Genomic DNA, 14,907 nt, shown 5'->3' with positions numbered 1-14,907 from the left:
CAGAGGGTCAGGGGGTCGGCGTGGCTTCACCGACGCGTGGGGAAAGGGCAAGTCCCTGTTCGGGCGCCATTATGTGGTAAATAAATAAATAATACCTCTCTTTTTGACTAAACATATATCATAACAGATAGCTCAATAAATAAGAGTCAAGATTCGAGGTAGTAGGAGTTTTTTGCAGGTTTAATACAGCATAAGGACAGGAACAGGACAACCTGCATAGGAATAGGATGGCAGGGCCCAGCAGCTGCTGGGGCTGGATCTGGGATGAGCGCGCTGACTTTTAATAACAATACATGAGCATATATACATAACGCAAACACATAGCATTACATTGCAGTAGGCGTAGCAGTGGGTGGAGCAGAAGGCGTGACGCGTAGCAGTCGCGAAAGATAAGGGCGAAAAGAGGTGTAACAGGGCGTATACATAGACATGTGATGCAAACGTAACAGAATATGTCATGAATGGGGCGGAAACATTGGAGGGGGGCTACCTAAGGAGCCGGGACCTCTAACCTGATGGTGCGCGCAAACTAGCAATGACGTATTACTAGGAGAAGCTGGGGGCTATGAACTCTGTGCTAGGAGCAGAGACTGAAGTCTGGAGAGTCAGGGCGACATGTACCTAAACAGTATCTAGTATCTGATGTTTAGAGAACATGTTGATATAAACTAGAAGTCAGGAGGGGAAAAGCTAACTTGATTCTAAGACTGGACCATGCATTATTCTACATGTAGTGCGTGATGAAGAATATTAAATGACCATTAAATGCAGTATTTCTCTAACGTGGAGACGTGAAGGCTAGACAATGACGGAAACTATTGATGCAGTTCAGTAGTTTAGGAATGCAGAGAAGGAGGACTGAACTGATAACTGGAACTATAACATACTTTTGGCAGACTCAGAGGCTGAGCCAGGCTGGGCCGGGCACTGCGAGGCAGGAAGTAAGTGAAGGGTCGAGGATACAGGTGGGGGCTGTATCGCTCCTCAGCGAGGCTTCAGGAGACAGGAGCTGAATCTGGTGTCCAGGCCCTTTTGAGGCCTAGAAACGGGGACTTTATAATAGAATAACGTGCACACTGAGAAACGTGGCAACGTAGCTTTACATAGGCCTGATATTCGTAGTATTCACTAGGACTGGAAACTGGCATACTAGAGGTGGACACAACTGTAATTGCGTCATTAATCGGACATGGGGAATGCATATGCATATTTAATCATGCACACATAACATATGATGGATGACACGTAGGGACACAGAACATGGCAAAATTTACTTTTCCACATTTCTCCGAGGCATTGCAGCTTCGCCTCTGAGAAATATGGTGGTGTTTCCTTGTTCATGGTGTGGGAGCGGGTGAGTGATCGGAGGACGGGGCCTGGTTGCCCCCAGTCTCCAACCTGCCGTACTTCGGCTCTTTCTGGAGCTGCTCGGCTCTGCTCGCCTCCCCCCCTTCCCTCTGCCCGCAGCCCTCCTCCGTCCCGCTCTCGCTTCACCCACACAATATGGGTGCAAACGGGCTTCAGGCTGCACTCTCTGAGCGGGAGATTACTAGTTTAAGCATACTTGCTTAGCCCTCCCACTTGTGCTGCTCGGAGTTTCCTTCCCCCTGTGCCCATGCAGCATCGGCCGCGATGCCCTGTCCTCTCCTCCCCGTGTGTATGTGTCTGCGCTCCTGGGCCGCTCAGCATGCCGGGACTTGTAGTGCGATTGTGGATTCTGTAGTTTTCCGCCTGCGGCCAGCGGGCGGCGCTGAACTACATTTCCCGGTAGTGTTCCGGGACGGCTCTCGTACTCTCTCGCCTGCTTCGCTGCTGTTTCCCAGTGTCTCTGTGAAGCTCCTCTGGCAGTGGCGGCGTCCGACCGGCAGAACCAGGGGCCCTGAACCCTCCTGTAACCTGCCGGCTGCCTGGAGCGGCACCCCACCCCACTGCCGCCTGACCCCCGGGGTGCTGGAGAAGAACCGGGCACAGGTGCGTACCTCCGCCCCGCACGAGTCTCTCAGCGCCGCCGGAGTGCCGGGAACCACCTCCGCCCCGCACAAGTCTCTCAGCGCCCTCGGAGTGCTGGGGACCCGTACTGGGCGCCTCCGCCATGTCCCCTCAGCTCAAGAGCAACCCCCCGCCTCCACACCGACCCCCATCACCGCCTGAAAACTCTACTCGTCGCCACCTCCCAGATCCCTGCCTTGATTCCGGGCTGGGGGTCCCTATGGAGACGGTCGGAGGCGGAGGGCTCAGCCCACCCCAGACGTGCCTCCCAGGAAGGGGAGTCTTGACATCCTGTGCGTGGAGCGCATCCCGAGCCTCACCTGTGCAGGAGGGCACGGAGTCCCTTAGGATGAGGCGCTTGGTACGAGCGGGTGCGGGCTGTAGAGTAATCCGAGTCAAGATCTCTGAAGGGACTAGACCCGAGGAAGGGACACGGGAGCGGGCTGGAACACTCCCGGGAAGTAGGCACGGATGGCCATGGATGCGGGGCCGATGGCCTGAGGGGAACGGTGTTCGAATGGTTTCAATCTTTCCTGGCCGACCGCAGACAAACGATCTGGGCCCCCCCTTTCTCCGCCCCTATGCCGCAGCTTGAGGTGGGGGTCCCGCAGGGTTCCATACTCAGCCCCTCCCTTTTTAACATCTTTATGACACCTTTGGCGGCACGGGTGGAGGAGCTAGGGGCTCAGATCGTGTCCTATGCGGACGATACACAGCTCCTATTCACTTGTGACAGGGGCTGTGATTTCGACGGAGCGGCCATCCGGAAGTGTCTGGAGTTTGTGTTTGATTGGTTTGGGAAAAGTGGCCTCAAATGCAACTCAGACAAATCCGAGATATTGTTTTTTGGTTGTTCTGCCGACCCGAGATGGAAGCACTGGGGGCCTTCGGCCATGTTCCCCTCTGCCAGCGATTCTGTTACAGCTAAGAATCTGGGCATGTTGGTCGATAACACCCTCTCCTTCAAGGCCCAGGTAGCTGGCCTGACGGGGAAGTGCTTTGCCATCTTAAGGATGTTGAGAAAGTTTCTGCCGTACCTATCTCTGGAGCACAAGAAGATTACGGTGCAGGCCCTGATAGGCTCACGCCTAGACTATGCCAACATCCTTTATCTGGGTCTTCCTGAATATCTGCTGACCCGCCTGCAGATAGTCCAAAATTCGGCAGCCAGGGCAATCTTTGGTCTTACCAGAAGAGCCAGGGCTAGCAACCTCCTTGTGACTCTGCATTGGCTGCCGATTCGTAAGCGCATCTTCTTTAAGACCCTAACCACAGCTTTTAAGGCGCTTCACAATCTCGGCGCTGGCTATTTGCAGAGAAGGGTCAACTTCTATCTTCCATCTAGACCCTTGAGGTCGGCTGCCCAGGCCAATGACATCGTGCCGGCAGTGAGACGTGTTCGTTGTGGAGGTCGCTCCTTTAGTTACCTTGCCCCCCGTCTTTGGAACACTCTGCCCCTGACGTTGCGAACGTGCTCTAATTTGTCTGCTTTCAGAAAGGGACTTAAAACATATCTCTTTGCCCTGTAAGTTGTTTTGTGGACTTTTAGTGCCGTTTTGGCTGTCTTGTTAGTTGCTGGTGTTTGTGTGATGATCTATAGCGCCGGGACGCTCTCTTGAGCAGCTGAGCGCTTTACAAAACCCCCAGTAACATAACATAACATAACAATGGCACTGACAGAACCCACACTGCTAGATGTGTGTTTCTGAGAGGGGTATTCAGCTGTGCTGGGTGTACCCGGGACTGTGAAAGGTGTACCAAAGTGAGGTCACGGGAAGCCCTGTGGTATAGGTCTCCTTCAGTTGTAATCTTATGAGGTCTTGGGGATGGCGAAACCTATTTTAATCAGATGATGCCCAAATTGTGATAGGATCTATACTAGGGGATGAACAGTCGTATGTCGAGGTAGCTGTTCTCATTGGGGGAATCTGAATCACTGTGTGTGTGGTTACTCAGTTTATTGGCAACATTATGCTGGTTATGGATGACGTGGTTTTTTTACGGCAATAAAAATAAAAGGGGCGAGCGCGTTTGCAGTGCACCGGCAGCTTAGCCGGGTGGGCGTCAAGGAGCCTTTACCACCCCCGTCCCGGCCGCTTGGTTGCATCCTCCTCTACGGCTGGCTGGGTTAGATGAGCCGCGTCCGCTGGCGACCCAGCTGAGCGGGGGTGACTGCAGGGGCAGCGGCGCTGCCCGGGGAGAGCTTCGTGCCTCGTCTCCATGATTACAGCACGGTAAAGTGACCGCGACCAGTCGACAACCCCGAAGGATGATATGCGCCACAGCTGTGGCACCGCTGCCACCCCCACCACCCCCAACTGCCACCTCCATCGGACCTGGATTCTTCCCCTTGCACCCGCATCCTTCGTCTTCTTGTAGCCCCAGGCTGGTCATGGGCTCCGAGGGGGGGCTCGGGTCGCAGGCCGCCGACTGCCGGAGTCGTTACCAACTGCTGCTGTCGGCCCGGGCCCTGGCAGATAGGTACCGGCGGATAAACACGGCTGCACTCAGCGACAGGGACCAGGGTGGCCACGCCAGCAGGTAATATGCGCGTCACTCTGGTGGGTGAGGGTAGGGGAAGGAGGTTCCCTCGTTGTGATAGTTTTTTCTTGCCTCTGTTCCCTATGTGTGGTTGTGTGTGTGTGTGTGTGTGTGTGTGTGTGTGTGTGCGTGTGTGTGTGTGTGCGTGTGTGTGTGTGTGGGGGGGGTGTGTGTGTGTGTGTGTTGGGCTCGGTGTGTGTGTGGCTCTCTTTGTGTGTGGCTCTGTGTGTGTGGCTCTGTGTGTGTGTGTGTGGCTCTGTGTGTGTGTGTGTGGCTCTCTGTGTGTGGCTCTGTGTGTGTGTGTGTGGCTTTGTGTGTGTGTGTGTGGCTTTCTGTGTGTGTGGCTCTCTGTGTGTGTGTGGCTTTCTGTGTGTGTGGGGCTCTCTGTGTGTGGGGCTCTCTGTGTGTGGGGCTCTGTGTGTGTGTGTGTGTGTGTGTGTGTGTGGCTCTCTGTGTGTGTGGCTCTCTGTGTGTGGGGCTCTCTGTGTATGTGTGGGGCTCTCTGTGTGTGTGGCTCTCTGTGTGTGTGGCTCTCTGTGTGTGGGGCTCTTGTTTGTGGGGGGGCTCTCTATGTGTGTGGGGCTCTCTGTGTGTGTGTGGGGGGGTTCTGTGTGTGTGTGTGGGGCTCTGTGTGTGTGTGTGTGTGTGTGTGTGTGTGGCTGTGTGTGTGTGTGTGTGTGTGTGTTTCGTTTGTAAAAGCTTTATTTCGATAAATAAATATCTTAAAAGCGATGCATTACAAAATACAATTCCAAGGCTTATAATGATAATCAGTTATAGTGTTATAGTGTTATAGTGTGTGTGTGTGGCTCTGTGTTTGTGTGTAGCGCTCTCTGTGTGGGGGGCTCTCTGTGTGTGGGGGGGGCTCTGTGTGTGTGTGTGGCTCTGTGTGTCTGTGTGTGGCTCTCTGTGTGTGTGGCTCTGTGTGTGTGTGTATGGCTCTGTGTGTGTGTGGGGGGGGGCTCTGTGTGTGTGTGTGTGGCTCTGTGTGTGTGGCTCTCTCTGTGTGTGGGGGTGCTATCTGTGTGTGTGTGGCTCTGTGTGTGTGGCTCTGTGTATGTGTGTGTGGCTCTGTGTGTGTGTGGTTCTCTGTGTGTGTGGGGGGGCTCTGTGTGTGTGTGTGGGGCTCTGTGTCTGCTAATACTCTCTACTACTCTCTAATGCTCACCTATTGCTATTGTAAATGACAATACCATTTATTTATGTTTAAAAAAAATGCCATTTGCAATGCCAATAGCTCTAACTTTAACAAAGCCGAGGCCATTGCATTGTAAATGCTTGTTTTGTTCCCTATCATTTCCTTTGACTGTGCAATCCTTTCCTCCCACCTTGCTATCCTTTATCTCTCACACTCATTTCAGTCCTTTCTCCATCATCCATTCTTTACTTCTTAAATACTTATTTATTCCTCACCTTTTTTCTTTTTCCTTTTTTCCTTCCTGCCTTCTTTGCTTGTCTGATCACTTCTTCTGTCCTCTTCTTCTTCCCAACATCATTCCCCTCACCTGTCCCTCCTCCCTTCCATTTCTTCTTCCCTTTGTCCTTCTTTGAATCCTCTCAAAATTCTTTCCTCTTTCAGTTCTTTGCTCCTCTTTTTCCACTCTGCCCCTCTGTTTTCCACTTGTTCCATTTCCCACCGTTTCCCCTTCTTTCACCCCTCTAATCCTGCTCTGTCAGTAGGTGTTTGCAGCAAGTATTTTACTAGGATGCACCTGCAGTTTTTAGGTCTCACCTGAGGCAGCGTGTGCTATCTCATTTGTTAGACATTTTGTTTACTTGCAGGAGGCTCGAAGCCCGCCCATTGCTTACCATTCATTTACTTCCTACTTCCTTGCCAATCTTATGTGCTGGCTCCTATTTGGTAGGCGCATGTTGGCTTCACTTTCTGATAGTGTGTTTCCCCTGGCACTGGTGCATGTACCAAGTACTGTTTCCTTTTTTTAGGAGTGTCCTTCTGTCCACTTTCTGTCTCAGCCTATTTTTTTCTTGTACCCACAGCACTTCATAAGAGTGTATCTGTTATCTCATTTACCGTGTTCGTTCCCTTTTACTTTTCATCCTCTCCCCTTCTGCTTTTTGGTACAGCATAACAACACAAAGCAGGCTGTAGATTGTTAGCGGGAAGCCATAATTTATTTTGCAATCCATGTTAAAGGTATCACTATTAAGTAATCATTTGTTTAGTTTCTAACACAGTGCTTTTTGATACTTGTTTCATGATTTATAGGATGTCTTCGGCATAATTAAAAAGTTTTGTGCAAAAAATAGGGTGTGGTCTAAATTGGTTTGTGTTTGCATGAATATTAGTTAGATAGAACATTTTAGCGAGAAAATAACATTTATATTGGAAATCGCTTTTTTTCTTGTTTGACCGCTCCTGTTGCGCTTCCTCCCTTAGTTTAATGTGTACATTGTGACAAAGATTACCATACAAATTCATACTACACAATGACGGGCCATACCATACCATACAATGTCAAGCCAAACTATACTATACTATACAATGGCATAGTATACTATACAATGACAGGCCATACCATATTATATAAACAGATACCATAACATACTATACAGGGACAGATCATATCATACTACTTGACAGATCATACAATAACATACTATAAAATAATAGGCAATAATATACCATATCGCTGCTAATGGGTTTCGCCATTTATTCCACCCGGATGTTTAGCTTTTTATCACCCTGTTTTGGGATCTTTACTGTGGGGGTGGTCTCAGTACCTGAGTTGCATTGGACTGAGCGTGTTTACTGCCAGTGCCTGCCTTTCAAGGAAATGCCACTGTAGCAAGACTGGCTGCTTCCATAGGGAAATATTAGGCTACATTGTTACATTTAATATACTCAATTTCCTTCTGGTATCAGCTAGAAAAGTTATTTAAAAATCCAATTCAATAGTACAATACATTTGTGTCTATCTATTGAGCAAGAGGCACTATGGAAGCCTTTCTGTAAGAATTCGACTGTCCCCTAGAAGCTGGGTGGCTCCCCTATAGAGAGGTGTGAATTTCTCCCAGGACAGGGGGAAATGGCGTTTGATGTGGGGAGGGGTTGTCCTTCCCTTGACAGGGTAGCCTGGAGGCTGTGCTCAGTAACTTGATTAGCTTCAAAAGGGCCTTCCCTGTTACAGGCAGATGTCGCCAACACCCGGGCCTGCCTTATCTTTTGTTATTTTAGTCAGGCTGGCTCTAATCACAGAAGGAGTGGCCATCCCATAGCATACCATACAATAACAGGCCACCCCATACCACACAGTGACAGACTATACCATACAATTACGGGCCATACCATACCATTAAAAGATAGGCCATACCATACCATACAATACAATGATAGGTCATACCATAACATACTAGACAATGACAGGCCATACTATACCTTACCATATCATACTACACAATGACAGGCCATATTGTTCCATACCATACTATGCTTTACAATGACAGGCCATACTATACTATACAATGACAGACCATACCATACTATACAATGAAAGGTATAGCATACCACACAATACAATGACAGACCATAGCATACCATATACAATGAAGAGGGCATACAGTACGATGCCATACCATACTATACAAAGACCGGCCATACAATACCATGCTATACTATACAATAATAAGCTGTGCCACACTGTCTATAAAAATACAAGCCATACCATACAGTGATGGGCCATAACAACTTTACCGTTACAAGCCATACCATGTAGGGATAGGCCATACCCTACTAAACAATGGGAGGCCATAACATACTAGATGATGATAGGCATACTGCACCTTACCATACTTTAGCACACAATGACAGGCCATACCATACAACGACGGGCCATAGAGTTCCATACCGTACAGTACTTTACAATGACAGGTCATAGTATACTGTACAATGACAGGCTATAATATACTATATTACAAATGAAAGGCATACCATACCACACTATACAATGACAGGCCATAGCATACCATACCATACCATACCATACAATGACAGGCCATACAATACCATGTAATAGTATACAATAAAAAGCCATACCGTATCATACCAAGTATACAATTATGAGCCGTACCATACTATAAAATGACCGGGCATCCCATACCAACTATACAATTACAAGGCATTGTTTACAGATAACCTGCACCTTCCAAACTAAATGTAGCTCGCTCTTTATTGCTTCTACTAGTACCAGGTGCATTTGCACTTTTCATATTTTTGTAACTGACCCTAATACCGTGCTGTAAAAAAAAGTGTTCTATGATTAATAACGCCTCTATTTAAAGAATGCATACTTAGGATCTTGACTAGTAGATCTGGCGCCTCCTCCACCCCCAGACACTCAGGCACTAAAACAGGGTATTTAACTGTGAAAAGATCCTGCATCTAGTGTTTCTCTGCCAGAGAGAGTGTATCAAGTACCCCAGAATGACGGGCGACCTCGTACCTTGAACATTAGGATCACCCAGGCTAGGATTTGAGTGCTCTAATATGTCATGGCCTCAAAAGATGCAGTGATGTCCCAGCACCAGGCGTCTTGGTGCATAGTCGAATTTGAAAAAAATGCTGGTGGCTTAACTTCATAAACTATTGCAAGGTTTTGGAACTACTCTTTAATATGAGAGAACAAAGTTTTCTAAAACAAAGAATGGACTAGAGTTCTCTGGTTCCCCACTTTGGTTATGCTCTGAGTGATGTTATTTTTCTCCAGATTCTTGAAAGGCCTGCCGGTCAGCTCTACTGACCTCTCAGACAAGCTGCGATCTGCTGTTGAAACTGAGCCAACACCGAGCGGAATTCAGTACATCATCATCACCAAGGTATGTCTACACCTAGGAGAAACATGCTGGGAGTGGGAGTGTGCAAATGATGCAGAATGCTAAAAAAACAGGGGCACAAAACAGACCAGGGACAAATAAAGTGACTAGGACCCAGGTTCCAGAAGGAAGTCCAGGTAAGCTGGTCTGGTGTTATTTAGTACTAATTCTCACACGGTAAGCCATATATAGGTATACTCGCTTTACATGTGTTATTTTCATCCTTTTGTCTTGTTTAGCCCAGTGACACTGTATGTTGCATCTGGACTACATGGAGGTTCAGTTATGGTGCATTGAGCGGGGAAATGACTAGGAAGATGAGTGGGAGAAAGTATTGGGGTGATTATGTCCCAATCAGGGAGACACTAAAAGTTCAGGAGACACTATTGTCTTTGTATCAGTTTAATTTTTATTACTAGCTCTTGAAACTTAAAATGCTGCATACAAAGCTATGAAAGTAACTGTTTTGGCCTTGGTGTTTTGGTTTGAGGATCCCTTTTCCATCCACCACTGCTTTATGAGCAACATGGAAGCCTATGATGGGAAGTTCAACATTAGTCAAAGACCTCATGTGATCCTTGACAGACCAAACCTCTGATACTCCTGTTTGCTAGCAGGCAAGACACACCATATTTTTTCAAAGGTTGGAAGAACACGCTTCCTCCTCCATGACAAAGTAAAAAGAAAAAACAAAAAGCACAATGAAAACCAAAAAGCAGAAGTGGTTGGTGTGAAATTTCCCCAAAGTCAGGGGTGATATGATTTCGAAAAGCACAAGGTGGGAGTAGCAGTTTCATGCGGGACGTGTGGTACGGGGAGGACACAGGCCGGAAATTCAGCTCAGAGAGAGAGAGAGAGAGAGAGAGCAGAGGAAAGATTTTACACCGAGTATTGTTGAGTACAAATAACTGTATTTCCCCATAGTCCTCGTTTTCTCTCTACCCCCTCTACCCAAGAAGACCCTGTTTTGCACTACTTCTCATACTCACATCTCCTTTTATTTTACGCGGATCTCGCCTTACATATTGCTAGTGTTATAAAAAAGGTCTATCACCTTTTCATTGTATTTTTTGCCTATAATAAAATATTAATATGCAAAACACTCTGGCCTTGTCAGCACTATGTAAAATCTCATGTATAAATAAAGAAATCATTGTAAGAAAGAAATCTTCTTCAACACCATTGAATGAAGTTACCAGCACAATATGTAATTTTAACTACAGGTAAATATGTTAATTGTTTATGGAACTTTAAAAAAAGCTATAAATAGGGAACCCCATTTAAATTATTTCAAAAGTCACAACGTATTAGGGATATTGCATAACTCCACACATTTTTCATACTTAAATAAGAGAAATAGCAACTGTTCTATTCATTTATTGGAACTCACTTTACCAGTCTTTTAAGGATGAAAGGTAGATTTGGTCCTGCAGGGATTCAAAAAAGAATGGACTTCGGGTCACACTAGATATCAGTGTCAAACATTGAATTCACTGAACTATTATGACACTATTTTGACATATGTGACTATTAAAGGGGAAGAAAAGCCACTATTGTCATCAGAAGCAAAAACAGCAGTTTGGACTTATTCTGGAACAATAGAACATGTTCACACGCTACCACAAACCTACTGTGCCACTGTAAGTAACAAAATACTCATTGGTGAGGCAAGGATGCCGAGAACTTTATAGACAAAGGGTTGTTTGCCCATGACAAGAGCATGCTTATTGATATTCAAGTTTAGACCTTAAACAATGAGGCCAATATAAATGTGAGGACTTTATCACTGGGTGCCTTACTTAGGTGTAATCTTAACACCAAGGGCTGCCAGTGAAGTGAATTTAGTCATATGAGGGCACGTGCAAGCTCCCACCGCCAAGCCCATGTTGGAATGTGTTCTTGCCTCAATGCAATAGATCATCTGTCTTGAACAGCTGAAAGGTAACCTCAGGTGGGGCACTCAGAGAGGGGGCGTATGAAGTCGTTGACACCTTTTGTATTAATGAAAATTCTTGTTTCTCGTCACTTTGTAAACGTTCCATTATAATGTTGGTGTTTTCTTTCCTCTTGCAGGCAGGTCCCGGCCCGCAGCTCTCTGAAGACCCAAGCATTCACCTCCTAGGACCAGACAGAGAGCCCAAGTCTAGTGCCTAAATCTCATTTTCACAACCGAAGCATTCTTGCGATGGTGTCCTCACTTGGCTTGTCCTCCATAGTGTTCCTCCAAGCTCTCAATCACCTTTTTAAACTTTTAAACAGGACCCTCTGCACAACAGGAGTTTGAGCTGCTACCTATCACAGGAAACACTTTACAGCAGAGGAAGGCCTCCATGCAGATTTCACTTGAATTCTCTGGGACAGTATTCAGTGTGGATTCAACCCATCACACTAATACCGAACGTTTACACAGTGCACAGCGCACACTGCACGGTCTCTTTTCTGGTAGTTGAACAAGGACCGCTGTTGTCAACCAATTCAGTGAACTTAATTTTACCAACTTTTAATAGGTTGAAAGGCATTAAGTGTCGTGGCAAGACTATAACCTATGATCTGTAGTTTTGATTCCATTATTGAGAAAGAAGTCACTGAGTGATTATCTGCAGTCTCTGAATGTTTATTTTGCTTGACACAAGCTTCCAGGAAGTTTGGCTGGCGCTTACAGTAAGATTCAATCGTCACATGTTAAAAAGAACAGCACACATGGACTTTAACAATACTCAATTGCTTAATAGAAATGTATTTCCATTGGTGTGTAAGGATCTGTGCTAATTGGAAAAAATTTCACAGCAGGGCCACCTCCAAGCAGCAAAACACCCTTCACTGCTTGTTTTAATTGCATTAACCATCTTCAGAAAGTTCGATTATGCCTACTTGGCTATGGAAATGCCAATGTATGTATTGTATCATCACAGAGTTCATGAAATAAGGGCTGACCTGTCAGGGAAATCATCCCATGGTTTTGCAGTTAAAGTTTTTGATTTCAAAAGTTGAATCGGTAAAAGGGCCAACATCCATATGAAAGTTACCATTTTTGCTTTACAGACAGGGCTTCCCTTTAGCTTTGGGTGGATCACGAAATCTCAACAAAAGGTTTTCCTCTTTTTTTCAGGTATTCAGTTATGATGTATCGCTGGCACCACTGTGGTGTGTTCAGTGTTATTTGTGTTAAGATGTGTCTGGAAGCGGGCCTGCTGTTTTAGTAGAGTGAGCTACCAGCTTCACTAAAACCTTCCAAAAATATAAAGCTTGTGTAGCTGTAGATAAATGTGGTGTGCATACTCATGCCATCTAGTGTTATGTTCGGACGTGTGCATGTTTTTTTCTTCAAATAAGTTTTCAGAATCACGAGGTATAGAGACTCCTACCATTAGTGGTAATGCTCATGGGTATCGACTCCATTGTTATATTGTTTTTTCTTCGTCATTGGGTCAGACGTGTTCCTTCGACCTCCAGTTTCTTCTACTGCTTCAGAGGATCATGAACAACCAATCCTCTAGCGCCTTCAAATGGAGATTGATGCCAGACAACTACAGATACATGTCAAGCCTGGGACTGGACACATTTTAGCCAAGCCGGCTTCCCAGACAAAAGACTCTATTCCTTTAAAAAGGAAATTGACTTTTGTAAGATTCCCTAAATCCACTGTCTAAGTTGGTGCCCAAGAAGCCTCTGCATCATGACAAGGGCACATCTCTACCACCTCCTCTGCCACGGCTACCTCGGCCTCGCACTTCACCTCCTCCACCTTTGTCTTCTTCTTCACCACCCTCACTACCACTAGTAGACTCTCCCGCACGGTCACCTAAGGGTTCCCCTGCTTCTGACTTGCGTGGGAAGGGCAGCAGTCCAGGGACTCCCTGTGGATGAAATACACCTATGACGCACAACCACACAAGGACCCATGGGAGGATTATGACTTTGAGCCCCCAGATGACACAGAGCGAGGCCTATATCCAGCTAAGCTAACCAGATAATACTACTGCTTACGATGAGGTACTGCGGAGGGCAGCGGCTTTCCACAAGAGGGAAATGCATAAACAGGCAGAGAAGGATGACTTCCTCATGGAAACACTATCTTCAGAGATCCATGCAGTATTTGCCATTGTTAAGAGAGATGTTGAAACAGGCCCATGATATCTGCAAAGAGCAATTCAAGGCAAGAGCCATCAAGCCTCCGGTAGACAAAAAGTTTGAGGCTTCACCCTCTGACACTCTTTATATCTGGGGACAACAGCCACCTGACTCATGCCGATGTTTATTGTTTCTATCCTTCTTTCATATTTTGCATGATCGTCTTTTCTGTATCTCTGCTCCATTTACATTCTCACCCCCTGTGTGGGAAAAAACAATCTATCAATGGAGCTGATGCCCATGCACATTAACACTAATGGGTGGAGTCACTCTACCTCGCAACTCCAAAGACTTCTTTGAAGTTCTTCAAACTTGCACAAGTCCGAGACCAACACTAGATGGAAGGAGTATGCACAGTATGTGAATCTGCAGCACTACATGCCACAAACAAATGCTTACCAGGTAAGTAACATTCCTCCCCCCTCCCATTCCATGTGACCATCCACTTTGACGACCTAGCAATCACAGTGATTCCTTTGGATTAACTTATAGGCACAATAAGATCTTCTTTGGTGTCCCTTAATGAGAACACCACAGATCATAAATGCATAGAAGAGCATAATGATTAGCGTATAATCAAAATAATTGACCTCAGAGACAGCTACATGATGGAATAATTTAGATGTATACGACCTTTCTTGAAACTTAGCATTCTAAATTTGAAAGGTGCTACTTGAAAGTGTATCAGCTCATGTGAAGTGGACAAGTGAGAAAATATGAAAACAGATAACACTAGAAACTAATAGGAAACCATTTTGGCTATCATCAAAATCAATTAAAGTAGGGTGGAATTATGATATATATTTCTACTCATGGTTTAGGATAATTATTGTTGTATTCTAAAACAATCTAAACTCACCTGTTCATATTAGACACCAACTATTTTTAGTCATTCCACTTTCCAAGAAACTTTCAATGTATTATTGACCTATTGTACTAGGTATTTCTGTTCCCACCTAGTTTGTGCAATTCACACATCTGAATCATTATTCCTCAAGTGTGTTATTAATTCACTCTGTAGTAATGTTTCTAACACTGATTTAAAGCTGTGCCACAAATTAGCGCTGCTGGTAACCTACATTTCAGCAGTTGTCAAAACATGTCCACCTTTGAGCTCCAGTTGGTATTTTGTGTAAATTAAATAAGGATTTCTTGTCTGGCAGCGTAAGAAATATTTTTTTCTCATCTCTGATTTTCCGGCTTCTTTCAGGTGATTATTGATTATGTGATCATTCCCCCTGTCATAAAAGATCATGTTCTTGATTCTATGGGAAGCTGCCCTCATTGTTTCTTGCGACAGGGAGCTTGGCATGATTGTAAGAGGACCTAGGCTTGCCTTGCTGATTTACCACACTGTGGGCAGAAACCTGTTTCTATCTCGCAATGTTTTTATTACTGAGCATTACCTCCGCGTTC

At 45.9% G+C, this 14,907-nt stretch overlaps 1 protein-coding gene across 1 annotated transcript in view; it reads left to right on the top strand.

Annotated features, from left to right (window-relative positions):
- MVD (mevalonate diphosphate decarboxylase) overlaps positions 1–14,648 on the top strand; it is a 91,442-nt gene extending 76,794 nt beyond the window's left edge. Inside the window, exons 9-10 of the mRNA XM_078670355.1 lie at positions 9,255–9,363; positions 11,434–14,648. Of these exons, the coding sequence (XP_078526481.1) occupies positions 9,255–9,363; positions 11,434–11,514 (190 nt within the window). The 3' untranslated portion in view covers positions 11,515–14,648. The remainder of the gene's footprint in view (positions 1–9,254; positions 9,364–11,433) is intronic.
- Positions 14,649–14,907: the final 259 nt, after the last annotated feature.

Source organism: Lissotriton helveticus, chromosome 12 (genome assembly GCF_964261635.1).
Source record: "Lissotriton helveticus chromosome 12, aLisHel1.1, whole genome shotgun sequence".
NCBI classification, from domain to species: Eukaryota; Metazoa; Chordata; class Amphibia; order Caudata; family Salamandridae; genus Lissotriton; species Lissotriton helveticus.
Note: the sequence above shows the minus strand (reverse complement) of the source record. Positions and strands in the feature narration are given on the sequence as shown.